This window comes from Sorex araneus, chromosome 1 (genome assembly GCF_027595985.1).
Source record: "Sorex araneus isolate mSorAra2 chromosome 1, mSorAra2.pri, whole genome shotgun sequence".
Classification (NCBI taxonomy): Eukaryota; Metazoa; Chordata; class Mammalia; order Eulipotyphla; family Soricidae; genus Sorex; species Sorex araneus.
Window position 1 is genome coordinate 405299326 of NC_073302.1, and position 22735 is coordinate 405322060.

The window sequence follows — 22735 nt, forward strand, 5'->3', positions numbered from 1 at the left end:
AGAGTACTTTAAGTCTGCCTCATGAGCTGGGGGAGAAGGCAGCTGGAATAGAGAATGCATCACTAAGTCAATGATAGTCAGGGGATCGTTCGGGATGGGAGATGTGTACCAAAAGTAGATAAAGGACTAGACGTGATAGCTTCTCAGTATCTGTATTGCAAACCATAATGCCCAAAAGTAGAGAGTATGGGGGAAATTGTCTGCCATAGAGGCTGGGAGAGGGTAGGATGGAGGGGGGGGGGGGATACTTGGGACATTGGTGGTAGAAAATGTGCACCTGTGGAGAGATGGGTGTTCAATCATTGTATGATTGAAACTCAAACATTGAAAGCTTTTTAACTGTATCTCATGGTAATTCAATTAAAAAAATTTAAAAATAATAAATGTACTTTAAAAGTGGAATAACCTTCTGAACAATACCTTATGATCAAAGTTAGTATCACCAGTAATGGGACAAATTGGTAGTACCGTCTCCTGATGTGATAATCTGAAGATATTTATTATTATTCCTTCCAAAAATGCACTACCTGAATCATACAAAAAAAAAATTGGACAAATCCAAACTAAGTGAAATTCTAAAACACAATAAATTATACTCTTATAATTCGTCATGTCGGTCATGAATAACAGAGCAAGAAACTATTCCAATTTAAAAGACAAAATTAACATGGCAGCCAAATAAATACAAGGTATGATTCTGGAATTGGAAGAAATAAAGGTTGCTCTTGGGAACTTAACCCCAATACTGGGACAGTTAAACAACTGCTGTCAGACTTGAACTTTACTAACATCTGTTACAAAAGAAAAATACCTAAACATTTGGGATTCTACGGAATATAGTGATACCCATGCAACCCAGAGACTGCTTCTGAGTTGATGGTCAGGTGGTCAGCAGAGCTGCCTTCCAAAGCTTCTACCTCTCTCAAGATCCCTCTTCAGTTCGATGACAGGTTTATCAATCTCCAGGTGCTACTGCACTATTGTGTTAGTAACTAACATTTATAAAATACCTGTTATATGCTACATACTAAACACCATTTATAATAGTTTAGGTAGTTACAAGACTTAAAGTTTATGGTATCAGTGTACTTTACTTATACATAAATGAAATTTCACCACCAAAATGTCCCTAACTTCCACCACTGTCCCTATGCCACCCTTGCTATGATCTTCTTTCCCTACACCCTTCCAAACAGTGCCAGGTATTATTCTAGGTATTCTATGACATTCGTTAACTCCCTTGCTCCTCATACCCATTCTTTGAGATTAGTACTTTTACTTGCATTTCCTTTTTTTTTTTTAAACTTTGCAATTTCAAGTAAACAAATTGAGGAATTAAAGCTGGTAATTTGCCTCAAGTGAACTAACTTAATTCCAGGCAGTCTGGCCCACAGCAGGTACTCTTAACAATCTTTGCTGTCTCTAAGGTAGCCAATTAATTAGAAAAGGTTGTAACACAAAAACTAACCTGAAAGTTACAAACAAGCATGTTTTTAAATAAAAAAAGGACAGAATCAAGAGCTCTTAAAGCACTTTTTTGTCTCTTATTTCTTGCCAAAAGAAAATTGGGGGAGGGGTGGAGGGGGTAGGCCCACACCGACAGTGCTGGCTGAAGGAAAATGGGTATGAAATGGGGGCTTCTCTTGGCTCAGTGCTCGGCAGCTGCTGCCAGTGGTATGTTAGGGCTGGGGGGAGGATTGGACCTTGGCTCTCTCTTGCAAAGCACACTGAGCTAACTTCCAGGCCACCTTATAAAAATAGTTTTAAAAATACTGTGATTATGTGTTTTCTGTTTTGGAAATCAATTCCATTTTCTACTTCTCATGCCTTTAAGTTGTTTTTTTTTTTTTTTGCAATACAACAATCAAAGCACTTTTTTAACTTTTTATTAAGTTGTTGCATAAAAGATACACATTTTCGTATTGACAATTCTTGTCATTAACAAAAGCAACAAAAATGAGGCAATAACAAGAGACGCTTCACATATAAACAACCATGTCTTAAGAACAGGAAATCTTGCCCTGGACAACAAAAAAAAAAAAGCAAAAGTGAATAAGCCTACAATTCAGAATATATCCAAAGGTGTGTGCAAATACAGTGCACCCATATAGCTCACTGACGTTCCCCTGAACAATGCATAATTCCTTAATTATCCTTTAGTAAAGAATGAACATTAAGAAACAAAATTTGAATCTCATTTCCACAATATCAATGCTAACTCAAAATAGCAACGTCACTGAATTTAAATGCTGATTCATGTTCAAAAGTAGAAGACAATCATAATTTCTTTCTTCTATTTTTTTTTAGTGAAGCAAGAAGGTAGTTTTTATTGAATGAATTAGAAAGATGTGAGGGGAGAGAAAGAGGAATACATCTGAGTTCAAGAGCAAACACAGGCTTCTCCAGAGTGAAAACAAGGGGGGAAGTGGGAGAGGGGGGGGGGAGAGAGAGAGAGAGAGAGAGAGGGAGAGGAAGAGAAAGAAAGAGAAAGAGAAAGCGAAAGAGAGAGAGAAAGAGAAAGAGGTGTTCAAGGGAGAACACAAGCTAGGAAGAGCAAGCCCATATTTTTTTTTTTAACCCTACCAACAGGACCTAAAAACAAAAAATGTTGGATCATTTTCCTCTATCTGCAAGACCAGATTTCAGCCTGCCTTTATGTAGCAGGAGCAACAAAGGACAGCAAACATCATTCAGAGTAATGCCCATACATGTCAAAGATCTACTTGGAACATGTTCTACTTATGCAGCAAAACCAACATAATGGAATCTCATGCAACAGAAGTACTAAATCAACTGTACATCTATTAGAAATTTCCAAACTCCACTCCCCGAACAATTTTAGTACACCATCGGTACTATAGGTCATTTAGAAAAACAGCAATAAAACATACACCCAGTGTTTGCAATTAAAAAAAAAATTGTAACATAAACAATGCTCAGATATAAAGTCCGAATTATGCTTTTTTTCTCCTAAATATGTCTTCTATAATTAAGGCTTTCTTAAACAAAGATAGGTCTTAAGTATATGATCTGTACAAGCTTACAGTAGTGTATATACCAAATAGCGATTTTCTTCCTATTATGATATGACAATATAATTCTGTTCTGAGTGAAGGTACATGTTAAGGCTAAGGTGTAAACACTTTGGAAGGCAAACAACTTAGTGAAGAAATTACCATTCATTTAAAATTATGTATCACCTCATAACAGACCCTGAATTTTACATGTGAGAATACATTTACATCTTTAATTTTTAGGAAAGGCACAGGCTTTATGTAAAAAAGCAGCAAAATTTTAACCCACCAATTTATTGAAAGAGCCATTACTTTATTAGGAACAAATAATGGTTTTCAAGATGTTGGCAACAGGTCAATAGTACAGACATATTTCTCATCCAGTGTATTTCTCCCTTGCATTAGACTCCGGCGGGAGGTGGGACACCTCCTTGGCTTTGGGAAGCAGCTGCATCTGATGGACTGTGTAAGTTGGTCTCCTTGTACACAAACCATGCATTTCCTCCCCAAAGTATCATATTCAGAAATCCACAGATCTGAGAAATAGAAATTTAAACAAAACAGTCTACTTAAAAATTCACATCTATGTTAGTTTTCCTTTGAAAGCTTGACATTTCTTTTTTTTCTTTTTGGGTCACACCCAGCAATGCACAGGGGTCACTCCTGGCTCATGTACTCAGGAATCACCCCTGGCAGTGCTCAGGGGACCATATGGGATGCTGGGATTTGAACCCGGGTCGGCCGCGTGCAAGGCAAACGCCCTACACACTGTGCTATCACTCCAGCCCAGCTTGACATTTCTAGACAGTGTACTACTACTTCACTTAAACTTAAAACTCCACAGAAAGAGAAGCCTTTCTATTTAGCTACCAATTTATAGATATTTGATTATTCCTAGTGACAAGAAGTTCAATCTCCATGTGTACGATATAAAATCATGACTAGCAGAAATCTTATTTTTACATGCTCATTATTACCTAGAGGATATTATTAGAGAAATGTAACTAAATCCCTCTCTTTATTAGAATCCAATCCTACTGGGTTGAGGAATATTTGCATTTCTCCAATCTGAATGGTTATAAACTGCCCCTATTTCCCTTATCCTATTTTCCTACTTTTCCCCTTCCTTCTACCATGTCCCCTACTCCAAGAGCTGCAATCAGAAGAAAAAAAAGGAGCCACAAAAGAACTTTGCTTCATATTCTGCATTAGTCAACGCTCGGTTTTCATAGATAGAAAACCTGACAAAGTTTCTATCAGAGAAGGGGCTGAAGCAATAGTGCAGGGAGTAGGGCATTTCCCTTGCACAGCTGACCCGGGTTTGATTCCCGGCATCCCACATAGACCCCGAGCCCTGCCAGGAGTGAATACTGAGCACGGAGCCAGGAGTAAGTCCTAAGCACTGCCAACCCCCCAAAACAACACACAAACACACACACACACACACACACACACACACAATCTCAAAGATGACTAAACTAAGACTGATTTTCAAAGCTTCTCAGAAATAAATGAAAAGAATAACAAAGATGTGTGGAAAATATGGAGTAATGACACTTGAGTAATATTGCTAAAGGCCAAATACTTGAAATACAAAACCAATTGCTAAAACTGTTGCTTTCAGATCATTGTCAAGATAAATACAAAACTGACCTTAATGTCACAAAATTACTAAAATACCTAGCCAAATTTCTGTATAAAGTCAGGAGGGATCATCTTATGCTAACCAAAATATTTTCCTTAAAAAGATATGACACCTCAGGGACCGGAGAGATAGTACAACAGGTAGGGTGCTTGCCTTGCCAATGGCCAACCTGGGTTCGATCCCAGGTACTCCATATGGTCCCCTGAGCGCTGCCAGGAGTGATTCCCAAGTGCAGAGCCAGCAGTAACTCCTGAGCATAATCAGGTGTGGTCCAAAAACCAAAACCAAAACCAACAAAAGATATGACACCTCCCTAAAAAATATATTTGACTCTCTCTCCTCCCCTTTCCCCTACTCTGGACTAGGCCTATATTTAGTATATTAATAATATATTTAAGGGGCTGGAGTGATAGCACAGCGGGAAGAGCATTTGCCTTGCATGTGGCAGACTCAGGTTCGATTCCCAGCATCCCATATGATCCCCCAAGCACCTCCAGGAATAATTCCTGAGTGTAGAGCCAGGAGTAACCCCTGTGCATTGCCGGGTGTGACCCAAAAAGAAAAAAATATATATATACCGAGAGTATCTTGCCCGCAAAGCAGAGCCCAGCAAGCTACCCATGGCATATCCGATATGCCAAAAACAGTAACAAGTCTCACAATGGAGACATTACTGGTGCCCACTCCAGCAAACCGATCAGTAACGGGATGACAGTGATACAGTGATATATGTACACACACACACACACACACACACACACACACACACACACACACATACATATATATTTAAGAATGTTTATCTGTGCTTTGGAAAATTAGATATTTATTTATATAGATAACAATTTTTTAGAGTAGATTTTAGATTCAAGAAACTGGACACTATTAACTTTCCTAGAGCCACAGCAAGTCAAATTAGAGAACAGGCTCTAGAATTAGAGTGGGTTCAAAGCTTGGATCTCTACAAAGGAGTTAGGCCACCTTGAGGAAATTAACAGATGACCTACATATTTCCATCAGTTGTATGAAATATTAAATTGTAAAATGAAGACAGTAACACCACCTTCCATACCTATGACAGTAACTGGGTAAGTAAGTAAGCGTAATGTTCTTATCATAACACTTGCTCTAGAGTCTTAATAAATGTTAGTGACTATTAGTACCTTTCAAAGTCTTGCCTGCTTAGCCAATTCTACTGAAAAGAAAGATCTGAACATGATTGGTTTCAAACCTGGTTACTAGTAGTAATTTTCTAAACCAATTCTTAATCATTATTAAGGTAAACACTGTGTGTGTGTGTGTGTGTGTGTGTGTCCCCATTACATAATAACTAGGATTATGATGATTTAGTAAAAATAAACATCAATCTATTCATGCAGAGGCTTATTAAAAGTTACTGTTTTTCTAAACTACTGTAAGGTTTTTCTAATAAGTGATGAAATACTGTATACATACCACAGATACATTTAGGGATCCCATACTAGACACAGAGCCAAAAGAACACTTCACAGATTGACCAATACATGGGTCAAGTTCCTCGACAATATTGTGGCCAGTAGCGATTTTAATATCTGTAAGAGCTTTAGCCCAGGCTGAGGTGCTCACCAGCCACAAAAAAGTCGCCACAAGAGTAATGATAAAGTCCTAAAGTAAAACCAGATAAGTATGAGTTAATAATGAACAATTTGAAAATACAAAATTTCACATCTATGATAAAAATAACATTGCATTCAACCCTAGGTTCTGAGGACTGGCATTCACAACATACTTAATTTTTTTTAAATAAGGGTCATAATCAACAGTTAACACTATTTTTACTAGCCTAGCGATCAAGATACAAAAGCAAGCTAGACTAATTTAAAATTGAAGGAGTTTAAGAATTTTAGACTATACGCTTTGTAATTTTGCACAAACAGCCCACACCACAATGTGACCTCTGCCACAGTCAGGACAGATCTCATCGTTACCAATAAGTACATCCCTCCATAACTGGCTTCAGTCGACCCACTCCCCAATGTCACTTCTATTTCCAGCTTTACTAGCACCCAACTCCCCATATCCTTTGAGCCCACCCATTACACAACCTAGTATTAGCACTTTTTCACTGTTTCAGCCTGGCTCATGACTCACTGTAGTCAATCTGACTTGTGATTTTTCACTTCAATTGAGGGGTGGGGGATTGAGTGAGGGTTCTCTCAGGCAATGCCAAAGAGACCTGGGAATCACGCCAGGTGATACTCAAGACAACTGGGCCAGAAGACCCTGGGAAGCAAAGCACTAGGGGGCCCTGTAGAGCTGAAGACCACCAGGCCTGCCCCTAATGGTCGCCAGGGGCCTCTAGGACCAACCCAGAAATATAAGGCAGGATGGCATGCAAAGCCAGGGATTAAACTAGGGCCCTGACCTCTATGCCACCTCCTTAATCCCAATGCCTCTTAAAAAATTACTGATCACAATATTTTATCAGATGAAGACAATCCATATCTTCATGTATATTATACACACACACATACACACATGAATATATTCAGTTCATCATATTAAGGGAAAGTTTTTAGGGGGCAGAAAAATAGTCTAGGGGTCTTAAGTCTTGTATGTTTGTCTTATATGTGACTGACCCCGGTCTATACCCCAGCATCAATGAGTGGTACCCCCAAAACAACCAGGAGTCAGTCCTGAACACAGAGCCAGGGTAAATCATGAGCACCAACAGGTGTAGCCACAAAACAAACTAAAACCATAACAAAATCCCCCCAAAATAACTCACATCCCCCACCCGAAGTTTTTAAAAATCTCAAGATACTTTACTAGTAATTTCTACTACTTACATTACCAGTAACAGTACAAAGTTTTAAATATTGTAGAGAGTGATCCCTGAGTTTATAGCCAGGTATAAGCCCTGAACACTGCTGGGTATTGCCACAAAATATGCCAGAAAAAGAAAAAGAATTTAAGTTATAGAGAATATAATTATCTATTATTATAGTTCCCTTTAAATTCAGGCTGAAAAAATCTGCATAAGTTATAGATTCTCACTAAGAAATTTGTTGACTACTGTAAATTTAAAATGTTTTATATATCTTGTTTGAAAGGCACCTTACAACCAAAAAATTCTATGAAAATGGTTTGACTTTTTTCTTAAAGATAAATGGAGTAAGTATGATTGATAAAAGACTGATGTATTCCTTACTTACCATTTGCACTCCTAAGATCCAGGTAGCAAAAATTAAAAATAAATAAGTAAATAAATAAAACCTGCTATCTTATTTAATGATTTTATCATAGTCTTTCCTTTAAAGTAATTTTAAAAACTAGTAGATGTCATTGGTTTTCCATAGATATACATGACAAGTATCACTAAATACATCTGTTTTCTTCTCATATCACTAATACTGCCTTCATAGTTATTCTTTTACAGTGGAGTTCCAGGCTCATCTCTGGTTTTGCCAATAAAACTCCAAGTTACACTGTAATCAGATCTCAGAGATCTTATGATCTCAGGAGAAGCCAGGTATTAAGGTTTCAAATCCAAATTCTTTGTTGATTCTCAAAGATGTAGAATTAGCTCATGACTGTCATGAATGCTAACTACAAAAATTATCTGGGTGTGGGGCCAGAGTAATAAACAGTACAGGGCTGATCCAGGTTTGATCCCCAGCACCCCATATAATCCCCTAAACTCTACTAGGTGTGATCCTGAGAGCAGAGCCAGGAGTAAGCCCTGAGCACCACCAGTGTGGCACTTTCCCCTGCCCCCCCCCCCCAAAAAAAAGGATTATCTGGTTGAGATTTTAAATTAGGGAATTTGAGAACACAGCCCAGTAATGTCAAAGAACTTTACATTCCTGCAAAGGAACAGAGAGCAAAGATAGATATTTTAAATTTACTTCACAACTAAACTCGGTATAGTAGCAAAAAACATATTCCTAAAACAGATAAATGACTTGAAATGGCTGCATTCCAAAATAACTTTATTTTAATAACTGAGTCCAATTTGGTTTTTGGGCCAAAGATTGTTCATTACCAATCTAGACTATGAAGCTCAATAGACACTTTTGTGGCATAGAAGAGTCTTTTGAGAAAAGGTGGTGGGATGGGTTAAAAAATAGAAAAAACAAAACAAAAAGTCATAAATAAAAGGACAATAGTAGAATGCAAAAAAAAACTATTAGCAATCAATGATTACTTCTTAATCTTATTGTATTATCTTTTCTGGAACTGTACACAATGGAATTCATATACTTTTTTAGATTTTTATGTCTAGCAGTTTGTGTTCATTGTTAAATTTTAGACTTAACTTGTGTCTTTTTTTGTCATTTTTATTTATAATTGTTTTACTCTTAATTTTAGGCATTCAACTAAGTGTAACAATTTCATCATTTATTTCCCAATCCATTTGGAATTTTCAAGAATATTGACACTAAACTTTTTTATGTGAAAAAAAAATAGAAAAAAGTTATGAAACTACCAATAATAGTGACAACAATACTTAAAGGCTAAGGTACTAGCTTCTATTTAATTTCCCATTACTTGCAACCTAATATGTTCTATCATATGCTTTAGTGTTTTTCAGGTTAACATAGTTACAAACAAACAAATCTCTGCAATCCCAAGAGTATGTAGAAAATGCACAAAAGGGCTGAAAGAATTGAGTCAAGCTTGCCCCCATGAGAAAGCTCAACTTCATGCCAAACAGTCAAAATATGGCTCTGGGTTGTGCTAAGAATTTCTACTGCCAGTATTTATGTTCAAATATAACATATACTTACATATACACAACTTACTTTTCTATAAAACAATAATTACTTACAATCATGGGAAGCTTTCGACTATCCCGATACATGTTTGTATAACCGAGATAAAGCAGAAGAGCAGCAATGCAGTATAGGAAGACGAAGACTGCAAATGTAACATAGAATTGTGCAGAAGAAGCATAATCTCCAATAAGGACATATTTACTCCAGTCTACTTGACACACATTTTGTTGCGAAGATGACTGAAATGATGCCTGATTCAACCTATAAAAAAAAAAAAAAAGGTTGAGGCCTTTCCACTGCTGCACGAGCATGACCCCAGAGGCCAGCTAAACTACTTTGGGCACCAGCAGCTTCTTGCAGAAATGTCTCTAGACTGTGAACTGAGCCACTGCCCCATGATGCACCAGGACGGAAAGGGTTTTTCTCTCTCGGCTTTTCCATTTTATGAGCACCACAAAAGGGAGGTAAAAGCTTGCAGTGATGCAATTTCTGGCAGAAATTTCCCTGGACTTAGTTGCTAAAATACAGAAATCCAAAACCGCGCAGCCACGACAGCATATCTCTTAATATGCAACCTCATATCTCTTAATTGCCAGCAATGGAAAAACATTATCAAATGGTTCCTTTTCAACAGGTCTGACTTTTGGGGGGGTGAAACTCCAAACAATAATAGAGAGTTTTCTGTTGAAATATTGAGGGTAATCAAAGTAAAGTGAAATCTATCAGCTACACAGGTAGGGAGGGAGGGAGGAGGTATACTGGGGCTCCTGGTGGTGGAAAATGTGCACTGGTGATGGGATGGGTGTTGAGCATTGTATAATGGAGACTTAAGACTGAAAGCTCTGCAACTTTCCACATGGTGATTCAATTTAAATAAATAAATAAATAAATAAATAAATAAAGGTTGAAATAAATCCATAAATCATTGGCCTCTCCCGTTACAGAAATAACACAGACTGGAATTGAAGTAAAATTTTGAAAGATATTTCCAAATACATTAAAATACTTTTCTTTCAAGAAAATTAAACATTCAAGTAAAATTTCCGTAAGAAATGTATATAAATGAGGGGCGAGAGTAATAGCACAGGGCACTTGCCTTGTTTGTTATAGCACACCCAGGTTTGATCCCCAGCATCCCATATGACCTGAATCCCCCAGGAATGATTCCTGAGTGCAAAGCCAAGAGTAACCCGAGCACCACTGGGTGTGGACCCCAAAAAACAACAAAGAGAAATATACACAAATCATACCTGGGAACTTAATTGTGAGATTGAATATAGGCTGAATTAAATACTGTCATACCCAGTTACTGTCCTTTAGATAGTCCCCAGATACTACAAAAAACTAAGGGGCAGGAGTGATAGTACTGCGGGTAGGCTGTTTACCCTGCAAGAGGTGCAAGAGGCTGACGAGGCTGATCCAGGGTCAATTCCTACCATTCCATACGGTCTCCCACACTCACCAGGAGTGATTTCTGAGCACGGAGCTCAAGGTTAAGTGATCCCTGAACACAGAGCTCTGGACCATGCAGTCAGGTGTGGTCCAAAAAGAAAAAAAAAAAGTTGGTGGGTTAGGAGCGCTGGGATAACCCAAGACAATTGTATTCTAGAAGGAAAAAGTTACTATGTGGAACATCAGAGAAGCCCATTATAATGATGCACAGTTTTAACCCTGGGTTAACTGTTAACATCTTTAATTTCCCCCACCCCTAAATCTGCTGTGTATGCTTTCTTGTATAGGATATTAGAAAAAGGAGAAGCCTGAATGAGTACCAAACACCTGCTAGCTGACAAGTATTTTCAAGTTTTATTTAACATAAAAAAATCATAAAAGGTAATTTTCCCACTTTACTGAACAAAAAATGTAAATCCAGAGAGGTCAAGTTAATAAGTAAGGAAAAGAAGATTTACACAGGATGCATGTAATAAACTTCCCAATGAACACTGAATTCAAAGGAGTAATTCACAAAAATCATTTAAGAGTAAGCAAATGGTATTTCATGCCCATATATAAAACCTAAGAACTACTCACTTTATATACATGCAACCTATATAAAGAGCACCATCATTGGGAACTGCAAAGGCATGAGAAATCTGGATTTTCCAGGTTTGTCTTGCTTCCACATAGCTAAGGTGAATAAACACTACCCTGTTTAATTCTACTTAAAGGTTCCCAATGGAATACACCAGAGGAATGTAATACAAGTGTTTCCAAATGCTCACTCTCCTTTCCTATATTTCTTCATCTCAGAACATGGAAACAGTTTATAGACACTGGCCTATGTACCACACTTCGAGTAGCGATAATCACTACTTACTTACAAAGGAATATGCAACATGAAATTTTCTACTCCCAACAAGATCGATAACGGTGGAAATATTAGTTAATAAGAAAGTGAGGTTTCGAATTTTAGGGGAGGGGGGCCTAGGCCACACCTGGCAGCACTCCTTACTTACTGCACTCCGGGAGCCATATGGGATGCTGCGATCGAATCTGGATCAGCCGTGCGCAAGCCAAGAAGAACCGTACCCATGGTGCTATCACCTTGGCCCCCAAAGTGAAGTTGTTTTAACCATAAGAGCAAACAAATAACTCACCTGAATGGATAACCAAAATCCGCTGTAACCGTATGATTTTGATTTTCTTTAGGACAAGAAACTACAATACTTGTTTTTCCCTTAAAACCTCCACATGTGGCAAAAGAAAAGATAGAAGCAACCTAAACAAAATGAGACAAAAAAGTGAAATATGAAAAAGAATCACTGTACCCAAAATATGGATCATTAAACTTTTTAACGTATTATCAAAAGCTGATTAGCACTCTAGAAAGACTAATCCAATGTCATCTACTTAAATTTCATTCTGAACAAGGTTTAATCAAAATATTCATATACAGGGTCTATTTCTAGTTTCTAATAATATTTCACCTTGCATTAGAACAGCTTTTCTCAAGCATTTCTTGGGAAGTATCTGAGATTCTCAGAGAGGTCACGAGGTTTAAAATATTTTCAAATATTTAACTAAGCCTCTTACATTGTACTGGCATTTCCACTGACTTGAGCACAAGCATTTAATGAAGGGAAAATTAGCAGCATCAGTTCTTTTACCTCCTGGCACTCACAGTTCAGAGAAAAAGTCACTTTCCCTCATGAATAACTTTGATGAGTGGGGAAACCACCCAAGCACATGCTGAGCATGGGGGTGCATCACCCTGTCCCCAAAGAACCACTCGATAAGGCTGGGGATGCGGTTCAGTGGGAAAGCAAAAGCACTGCCTGGGAAGCGTAGTTCAAACTCCCTCACAGCAAGAGAAAGAAATCACTTTGATGAAGTAGTAAAAAATTCCAGCTACTAAATTCTGACTCTTGAATATTCATAAATTCTGTATGATAAAACGGTATATGCAGATATACACCTCCACTGCTGTTCAACCTAGAATAGCATTTAAATTTTCAGTACGATTAACTAGTTGTATTTCCCACCTTTGGTTCTCATGGAATACCATTGTCACCTGAAAAAAATAATTAACAAACTATGGTTTTTCCAAAATGATTTTTGGCAGGTGCGCCTTCCTCTTCCAGACAAACTGGCAGCATTTATTGCCACAGGTGTAATTCAAGCTTGCAAATAATTTACTATGTTTATCTTAAAATAAATATTTTAAATGTTTAATCTTAATTTCAATTATGGTAATACCAATAAATACAATGCACATAAACAGAAGTTCTTTGAAGTTCCCAATATTTAAGAACATAAAGGTGGGGCTGGAGCAATAGCACAGCGGGTAGGGTGTTTGCCTTGTTAGTAGCCAACCCGGGTTCGATTCCTAGCATCCCACATGGTTCCCCTAGCACTGCCAGGAGTAATTCCTGAGTGCATGAACCAGGAGTAACCCCTGTGTTTTATTGGGTGTCACCCAAAAAGCAAAAAAAAAAAAAAAAGAACATAAAGGGGTTCTAATCAAGGGTACCTGAGAACCACTGTATTAAAGCACTGCTCTATTTTCTTAATTTTCCTTTCTATATTTTATCAGAGATTGACATGTGAGTACATGCATTTGTGCATTTTGCAAGCACTGACTATATGTCATCTATGAAAATCTGTTCTATCCAAGTGTTCGTAGTAAATATTGAGTGATTCCAAAACAAACAGCGCGTAGGTAAGTAAATAAATCTGTTTTCAAGCTTTACATGTACATCCAATCATGATTGGCAAAATGCTATCTGAATTCCCTTCCTACTTTTTATACTTGGGGGAAACAAGTGAACACAAATGATAGCAGAGTTAAGGAAAGATAAATTTCCTCAAAAGTCAGTGTCAGGCTTAGAAACATTAAAAATATATGCCCCCTCTTCTACAACACAAACTATTAGTACTTTCTGGTATGTTCCTCTGTGCTTTATCATAAAACTACAGAATTAGAATAAAATGTAGTCCTTTTGGTAAAAATTTCAATCTATTTGAGATTCTCCAACATTATGTATTTTATAATGGAACAATGTACATTTTTTAAGTCTGCTGTTTAAACAAATGGATGTGCATAATGTTCAAAGGGTTACAGAAGTTCTATTTTCACACTAATTTTCATGCATAATAATTTATACTGTGGAGGGGTGGGTGTTGGAATATTGTATGACTGAAACCCAATCATGAAAGCTTTGTAACTGTATTTCACAGTAATTCAATAAAAATAAATAAATAAATAAAATGTCAGCACTATCATCAGCACTGTTGACCCCTTGTTCATGGGTCTGCTCGAGCAGGCACCAGTAACGTCTCCATTGTGAGACTTGTTGTTACTGTTTTGGGCATATAGAATACACCATGGGAAGCTTGCCAGGCTCTGCCGTGTGGGCGGGATACTCTCAGTAGCTTGCTGGGCTCTCCAAGGTCAGCCATGTGCAATCACTCCCAAATAAAATGTAGGCACAAAAAAATTATCCTGAAGAAACATATTTTGAAGTCCTTTTGAATTTTCTCATTTAGTATAAATAAAAGGACTGGAGTGATAGCATAGCAGGTAAGGCGTTTGCCTTGCATGAGGCCGACCCAGGTTCGATTTCTCCGTCTCTCTCGGAGAGCCCAGCAAGCTACCGAGAGTATCCTGCCCACACGGCAGAACCTGGCAAGCTCCCCGTGGCGTATTCAATATGCCAAAAACAGTTAGCAACAAGTCTCACAATGGAGATATTTCTGGTGCCCACTCAAGCAAATTGATGAACAGGATGAAGACAGTGCTACGACAGTATAAAGAAAATCAGAAACATGGGCCAGGGATGTGACTCAGAGGTAAAACAGATGCCTGCATGCAGGAGACCTGGGTTAAATCTTTGGTACCACCCCCATCCCACCTGAAATAATACTCAAATCTGATAAATGACCCTACTGGACTCGTTCTTCAGGCCTGTGTCTTCACTTGAACATGTATTTCTTCTCTTCCTCTCTCACAGCTCAGTTTCATTCAATAAAAAACTATCTTGCTTCATACATACAAAATAGATAAGTGGCCAATTTTTATTTAAGAATCTAGGGGCCCGAGTGATATTACAGTGGGGAGGGTGCTTGCTTTGTACATGGCTGACCCAGGTTCAATTCCCCACATCCCATATGGTCCCCTGGGCCCACCAAGAGTTATTCCTGAGTGCAGAGCACCACTGGGGGGGTATGGCCCCAAAAACCAAAAATCCACCTCAAAATCAAATAACAATTATTAATATAAAGTCTAATTGTCAAACCTTGTATTATAAACATGCATCTTACAAAAGAGAAAAGTTACCTAAAATATGCCATTACTTTTTAAAGTTTAATTTGGGGTATTTTTATTAATGTATTAAAAATAATTTATTTATAATAAATTAATAAAAGGTGAATTATCAAAGTCATTAAGCACTAACCAGAGTACTGGGTGTAGTAATCATAACCACAGGATCTGGGTAAATCAAATATTCTAAGCCTCAAGTAACATAGAGATAACAGTGTTTATCCTCAAAACTGGTCAGAGAGAAATACAGGAGAACACAAAGGAAATAGCCAAGACCTAGCACAAGTGCCCAGCATAAACAAGGCCCACGGCAGCTTCCAGCACCACATGTCCTGTCCACCACAGATACTGTCCATGGGCCTGACTGTTCGGGGCTTAGCTCCGCACTCCTGGGGATGATCACTATTATAAAATATCCAGAGACGGTTAAGAACTCTAACATTCAACTCAATTAACCAAAAATCCTTATATTACTGTCCAAATAGTATATTTTTCACAATTTTAGTGTGGAATTAGTAGAGCCAGTATTTAAGATTCATTCAGGGCTAAATATTTATCACTTGTGCACCCAACAAGAAACCGTCCAAGCAATGCTTACACTAAGAGGAAATAAAATTTTCATGAAAAATTTTACCTAAATAATAGGAATACCTGACTATAAACTAAAAGTGAAATCAAAATTTACTAGAGACATGTTTAATTCTGCTTTAGTAACAAAAATGTTTAAAAGCTGCTTTGATATAGTTAATTCACAATTTTTACTTCTTTGTTAATATGGAACTGTTCTTACCTAACTTTTACAGTCATCTTGGTAGGCTGCTAAAGACAAAAACCATGCAGACAAATAGAAAGCACAAAACATACCATTTCTTTTTTTGGAGTGGGGAGGGTGGGCCATACCCAGCAATGCTCAAGAGTTACTCCTGGCTCTGCATTCAGGTATTACTCCTGGTAGTGTGACATAGGGGGACCATATGGGATGCCAGGATTTAACCTAGGTCAGGTGTGTGCCTGACTCACCCACTATTCTATCGCCCCAGCCACAACATCCCATTTCTTAAGTAGAAAATATGCCAAGAGAAATCCTAGTGTTGTTGCCATACCACTAATTTATGTGCGTTGATCATAAAGAACTCTTCATTGCCTGGGTCTAGTCTTCCTAGAGACACGGCATCCAGTGCTGAAGAACTGGGAACCGTTCACGGGCACTAATCAACACGGACACATTTATGTGACAAGGCAATCATTCCAACACCTTTGTGAGTATTGCTATTCCCATGTAAGTACTACAAAAAGTCAACTTTTAGTACATAAAGAGAAGCAAGTCATCACTGCTAGGTTATAATAACTAGATTCGATTTCTGTTTGGTTTTGTTTTTTTGGGCCACACCTGTGCTCAGAGTTTTCTCCTGGCTGTGCACTCATGGATCATTCCATGAGGGGCTTACAGGACCACATGCACTGCCAGGGAGCAAACCTAGGTGCACCTCCCCTCACCCCCACCCCACTCCCACACACTCCTCTGTACTAACCCTCCAGCCTCAGATTATTTTCTTGTCTAATGCCTTCTAGAAGTTTGCTGGTGATAAATACATTTGGAGAGCTATTCTTTTAGTCATGTAATTGGCTTCTGTCCGGATTTTGGATATGTGTAAAATCACTTAATATTTTTTTTTTTTTTTTTTTGCTTTTTGGGTCACACCTGGTGATGCACAGGGGTTACTCCTGGCTCTGCACTCAGGAATTACCCCTGGCCGTGCTCAGGGGACCATATGGGATGCTGGGATTTGAACCCGGGTCGGCCGCGTGCAAGGCAAACGCCCTACCCGCTGTGCTATCTCTCCAGCCCCAATCACTTAATATTTTTTTAGATAACCCTTCAGCACCTCAATCAATGCCTTATAAAACTTGAAGTATGGGTCTTTATCTTCTCAAACTTTATCATTTATCTCATAATTCACCCCCTTTTTTTATTTTAAACATTTTTATCATTAATCCCATCTCTGACTCTGTTCTTTTTGTTTTGGGGCCACACCAGGCTGTGCTCAGGGCTTACTCCTAGCACTGCACTCAGAGACATCACTCCTGGCAGGCATGGGGACCACAAAGGATTCCAGAATCAAACCTAGCTTGGCTATGTTCAAGAACAGTGCCCTACACGTTTTACCATCACTCCAGTCCCCTTTTTCTCTGTTCTTAATCTTTAACCTCCAGTAACTTTTCTCTTCTTACAACCCATATATATTTAGTTTTCCTCATCACTAAGATGAGGAAAATGATGCCAAATCTCTCCCATCTTCAGAAATAGTGGTTTATTCTGTCTTCTTTCTTAATCCATTCAGCTTCTTCATTTTACTTTAAGTGTAGTGAGGAACTACACTTACTAAAGCCACCACTAGTTTCTTGATTACCAAGAGATATATTTTAGTCCCAACTGATACTGATACATTTACTTTAATGCCCCTATTGCAGCTGATACTGTTAAGTAGTATTTTCTTGAAATCCAATAGTGATGCCAAGATGCTACTTCCTTCCATCTTAGCCATGCTTTGTGTCCTTCTCTGGCAGGTATCTGTGGAATACTTTTCATGAAAAGATTTTGAAAAGATCCATAGTTTTAAAAAGTCACTTTAAAAAATGATTCTATATTTTTTGGGGCCGGAGCGATAGCACAGCAGGTAGGGCATTTGCCTTGCACACGGCCGACCCGGGTTCGATCCCCAGGATCCCATATGGTCCCCCAAGCACCGCCAGGAGTAATTCCTGAATGCAAAGCCAGGAGTAACCCCTGAGCATCGCTGGGTATGACCCCCCAAAAAAAGCAAAAATAATAATAATAATAATAATTCTATATATATATATTTTTTTGCTTTTTGGGTCACACCCGGCGATGCACAGGGGTTACTCCTCGCTTTACACTCAGGAATCACCCTTGTCGGTGCTCAGGAGACCATATGGGATCCTGGGGATCGAACCCGGGTCGGCCGTGTGCAAGGCAAACGCCCTACCCGCTGTGCTATCACTCCAGTCCCGAATAATTCTATATTCTTAAGTTATTGCATTTGGGGCTAAATCCAGCTGTGCCAGGAGATGAAACTGTTCTGGGAATGGAATCCAGGGTCTCTGCACATGCAAAGAAAGTGTTGGTTCAAAAAACATTGACTGAGCCAGATCCCTGCCCCGTAATTTTTTATATATGTTAAGTTTTTGGGTTCCACTTGTGCTCAGGGTTACTCCTGGCTCCGGCTGAGGGATCAGTCCTGGTGGGGCTCAGACAGAACCAGGATAAGTGTCTGTACTAGGCAGGCGTTTATAGGGCACTATACAAACTCTCTGATCCTGCCTTATTTTTCTTTTTAACTGTAGATCCATTTAGCTAATTGCCGACACAACATCTTCACTTTCATAATCTAAAGAGCCTGCAATCAGCATATCCCTAACTTACCTACATTCCACCAAAATTTTGTTCATTAATGATTTATCTCAGAGGTATCACTACCAATCCAAATTAGAAATATAACAACAGGGGTTGAAGCAATAGTATAGCAGGTAGGGCGCTTGCCTTGCACACAGCTGACCCAGATTCAATCCCTGGCCTTTCACATGTCCCCTGAGCAGTGCTAGGAGTGATTCCTCAGTGCAGAGCCTGGAGTAACCCCTGAACCCCTGAAAGTAACACCTTTCAGGTGTGGCCCCCAAACCGGAAAAAAACGGAAAAAAAAATGAAAAAATAGAGCAATAGTCTGAGTCTTCATTCTCCAAATAAATTCTACTTTCTATGTTTCTAATGAGTTTACTTTAAGGGACTTATTCTCAACCAACAGATATTCTTTCCTCCAAAAGTGACGTTTCCCAGTCATCCTCTACAATGATGGAAAAAAATTAAAATTTCTGAAAGCCAAACCTAATGATATGATTCACTTTTAAAATCCTTGAATAAGTAGAGTTCCTACCGTGCACAATAGGCATTCTGGGCTTAAATGGAAACCATTCAGCGAACATGAAATTCTGAGCCCTGCATTTTCCCATGGAATAAATCCAGACTTCATTAGGTTAACCCTAGAGAGTTAAGATTTCCCACAAGACAAACTCCAAACCTTTGAAGCCTTTCAAAAGCATTCCAAACCTCACACTCCCTTTCCATTACGTTCCAGCCCAGCACATGATTTAAATTCTCAAATAAGGATAAGGTGATGGTATTTCATGCCAATAAATCTAAGTTCCGCTTAAAAACAGGTGCCTGAAAAACAACTCCCCTACCCCAACAGAACTAATTGTCAAGTGTTTTTTGACCTACGATATCCTAACACCACCAACCAACTGCTCTTTTGACCTGTTATTCATTGTCTATGCCTTGTATTTTTATGGAGTTTTCCTGTTTGCTTTCATGTATTTTCAATAGTTCATAAAGAAAAGACCTTGTTTTATTCTAGTGCTGAGCATAAACACCAATATCTAAAAAAATTTAAATATTTATTGAATATCCAATTATTAACAGTACATATCTTTTCACAAATGGTTCTCCAATGTAGTAAATCATGCAAACAGACCAGTCTTTCCTTAAGAAGCTTACAAAGGAGGACCTCAGAAATAGTAAAAGGGGTAGGGCTTGCCTTGCAAAAGGTAAACCATTCACCAGACTTCAAGTACTGGCATCACACTTGGATCCCCGAGCATAGCCAAAAGCAACTCCTGAGCACAGAGCTAGGAGTAAGCTCTGGGCACAGCCTCGAAAGAACCAAAGAAGAAAAAGAAGTTTAAACGGAGATTTTTTTTTTCAAAATATATCATCACTAGCAAATTTTAAGCATGAATCTTTTAAAATAGTAAGGGGAAAAAGTCTGTGGTTTTAAAATTTGCATATAATGTCCGTACTTAGAAACAAGTGCCTCTTCATTTAAGTGAAAATTTAAATGCAATGCTCAACTAGATTAAATCTAAGCCTTCTTCACCTTTATATTTAAATGTCCTAGTTAAAAACACGACTTTCCTTCTGCGATTTTGAAATCACATTTTCAAAAAGCAATTTTCTTTGAGGTTAAAACTAGTGCAACCAACCCTAAGTTTTACACATTCGCCAAGTCCTTAAAAGTAGACGTTTGGGAGCTGGAGAGATAGCACAGCGGGTAGGGCGTTTGCCTTGCACGCGGCCGACCCGGGTTCAAATCCCAGCATCCCATATGGTCCCCTGAGCACGGCCAGGGGTAATTCCTGAGTGCAGAGCCAGGAGTAACCCCTGTGCATCGCCAGGTGTGACCCAAAAAGCAAAAAAAAAAAAAAAAAAAAAAGTAGACGTTTGTGTGAAATCACGACTGCAACTTTCAGCAAAGTTTTCAAAAGGGATGGTGGGTAACCTTGGGTGTGGAAGCCGAAAATCGGGACAGAATCTCAGTTTCCGTCAAACATCCTTGGGGAGGATTGTTTGGAGGAGGAAATCGGCCTTGACCTTTCCCACTTGCTCATTAAAATACAGGATCAGAGGGTTTTGGATGTCGCTGTAATGCACTCTTGGGGGTAAAAAAAAAAAAATCGGCATTTACAGCATGCCTGCACTCTGGCCAGCAGCCAGCCGCCGCCTGCCGGCCTGGGCCTCAAAACCCAGCCCCGCAGCCCGCAGGGAATCACCGGGCCAGGGCCAGAGCGGTGTTCGCTACCTCCTCCGACACACGGGCCCTCACCATGAGTCGCAGGTGACTTCAAGTACCAACCTGGGCGAGTCTGCTCAGGAAAGGACATAATATTAAAGAATGTTTCCTGGACAGATTGAAAACAAACAATGTTGATGCCTAGGGCATGGCACTGAAGGCCTTTTTTGTTTCAAAGAACAACATGCACCGGGGATTATTCCCGGCACCTTAGGGTCCCTCCGAGCACCACCAGGAGTAATTGCTGTGCACAGAAGCCAGGAGTCAGCCTGGACACCGGCGGGTGTGGTGAAAAAAAAACAAAACCAAACCCAACCCAAAAGTAAATCAATAAAAGAACGACACGCACCGGGGCCTATTCCCGGCACCCTGGGTCCCGCTGAGCACCACCAGGAGTGATCACCGCGCACAGACGCCACGAGTTTGCCGGGATACCAGCGGGTGTGGTTAAAAAAAAAAAAACAAAAAACTAAAACTAAAATCAATAAAAGAATGACACGCACCGGGGCCTATTCCCGGTACCCTGGGTCCCTCCGAGCACCACCAGGAGTGATCGCCGCGCACAGAAGCCAGGAGTCAGCCCTGGGCACTAACGGGTGTGGCGAAAACGAGAGAGAGAGAAAAAAGAAAAACGGGAAAAAAAAAAAACAACACCCAAAAGTAAATCAATAAACGAACAACACGCGCCACCACCCGCGCCCCCACTCGCTTCCCAGACCCCCCAGCACCGAGCGCTCTAGCGCGCCCGGGGACACCGCTCCCGGCCCGGCGCTTTCGAGGCAGCGCGGCCTGGAGCCGGGGCCGGAGCCGGCCCGGGCGCAGAGAGGCCACTCACTGGCCCGGCCCGCCGGGTTCCGGTGAGTCCGCACAGCAGGAAGTGTCCCCGCCTCCCCTCTGCGGGAGGCCGAGGGGCCCCGGAGCGGACGTCTGAACTCGGTCGCCGTGTGCGTGTGCGTGTGCGGCGAGCTGCGGGTGGGAGCGCGGCGCGCCCGGGGCCGGGGTGGCGGCGGCGGCTGGTGGAGGGGTTGTTGGGGGTTGGGGGGGGACACGCGCTGATTCCGTCCGACACCCGACCTAGCGTCCGAGTGCCCGGGCCCCCTCCCGCGGCGCCCTGGGCGCGCACTGTCCCGTCCACCTCCCCGCGTCCAGGGCGCTTGCACTCACCCACTCGAGAACCTTGATGAAGCCCAGCGGCTCCTTGAGCGGGCTGAGGTTGAGCTGGAAGGAGGACATCCTCTGAAGGAAGGAGCGAGAGAGAGTCAGGACGGCGGGGCGGAGGCGGAGGAGGCGGCCAGGACGAGGAGGAGGAGGAGAAGCAGGAGGAGGAGGAGGAGGGGGACCGCGGAGACTCGGCAGCCCCGCGACTGGAAGGGCAGGCGCGGCCGGAGGGCGGAGTCCGGCGGCCGCGGGGCGGGGCGGGGCGGGGCGGCGGCGGTTAGAGCCCTGGAGGGATGAAGGTGCCGGGGAGGGGTGCGGGGGAGCGGGGCGGGGACCCGAGGGCGGCCCCGCTGGACGCGAAGGGCCGTGAGGCTCTGGGCAGGGGCGGGGCCTGTCCCGGCCGCACCTGGCCGAGCCTGCTGAGGCGCTGGCGGACTAAGTAGATGTTGGACGCCATGCTACTGCTGCGTGCGCCGCGCCCCCTTCCCTGAACGTCAGCCCCACCCTCCACCCACCCACCCCCGCCCCCACCCCCACTCCCACCCCCGCCCCCACCCTGGACGCCGTCCGCGCAGGCGCAAGTCCACGCGCCGTCCGGTGCCCTCCGCGCAGGCGCGTGTCCAGTACCTCCCGCCGCCCTCTCCCTCTCCCTGTGCGCCTGCGCAGGTGTGACCAGCCACCGCGCTGGGCACATCCCAGCTCCCCTCTCCCCCCTCTTCCCCCCCACCACTCTCAATCTAATCAGCTTTTTTTTT

General features: G+C 41.0%; 1 protein-coding gene across 1 annotated transcript; it reads right to left on the bottom strand.

The window, feature by feature from the left end:
* Positions 1-1870: 1870 nt before the first annotated feature.
* On the bottom strand, positions 1871-22437 carry SYPL1 (synaptophysin like 1). The gene is made up of 6 exons (XM_055121008.1): positions 22387-22437; positions 21987-22058; positions 12014-12135; positions 9470-9677; positions 6115-6303; positions 1871-3550 (listed from the first exon to the last, which is right to left on the bottom strand). Exons 1-6 carry the CDS (start codon positions 22435-22437, stop codon positions 3416-3418), a joined length of 777 nt encoding a protein of 258 aa, XP_054976983.1. The 3' UTR covers positions 1871-3415.
* Positions 22438-22735: the final 298 nt, after the last annotated feature.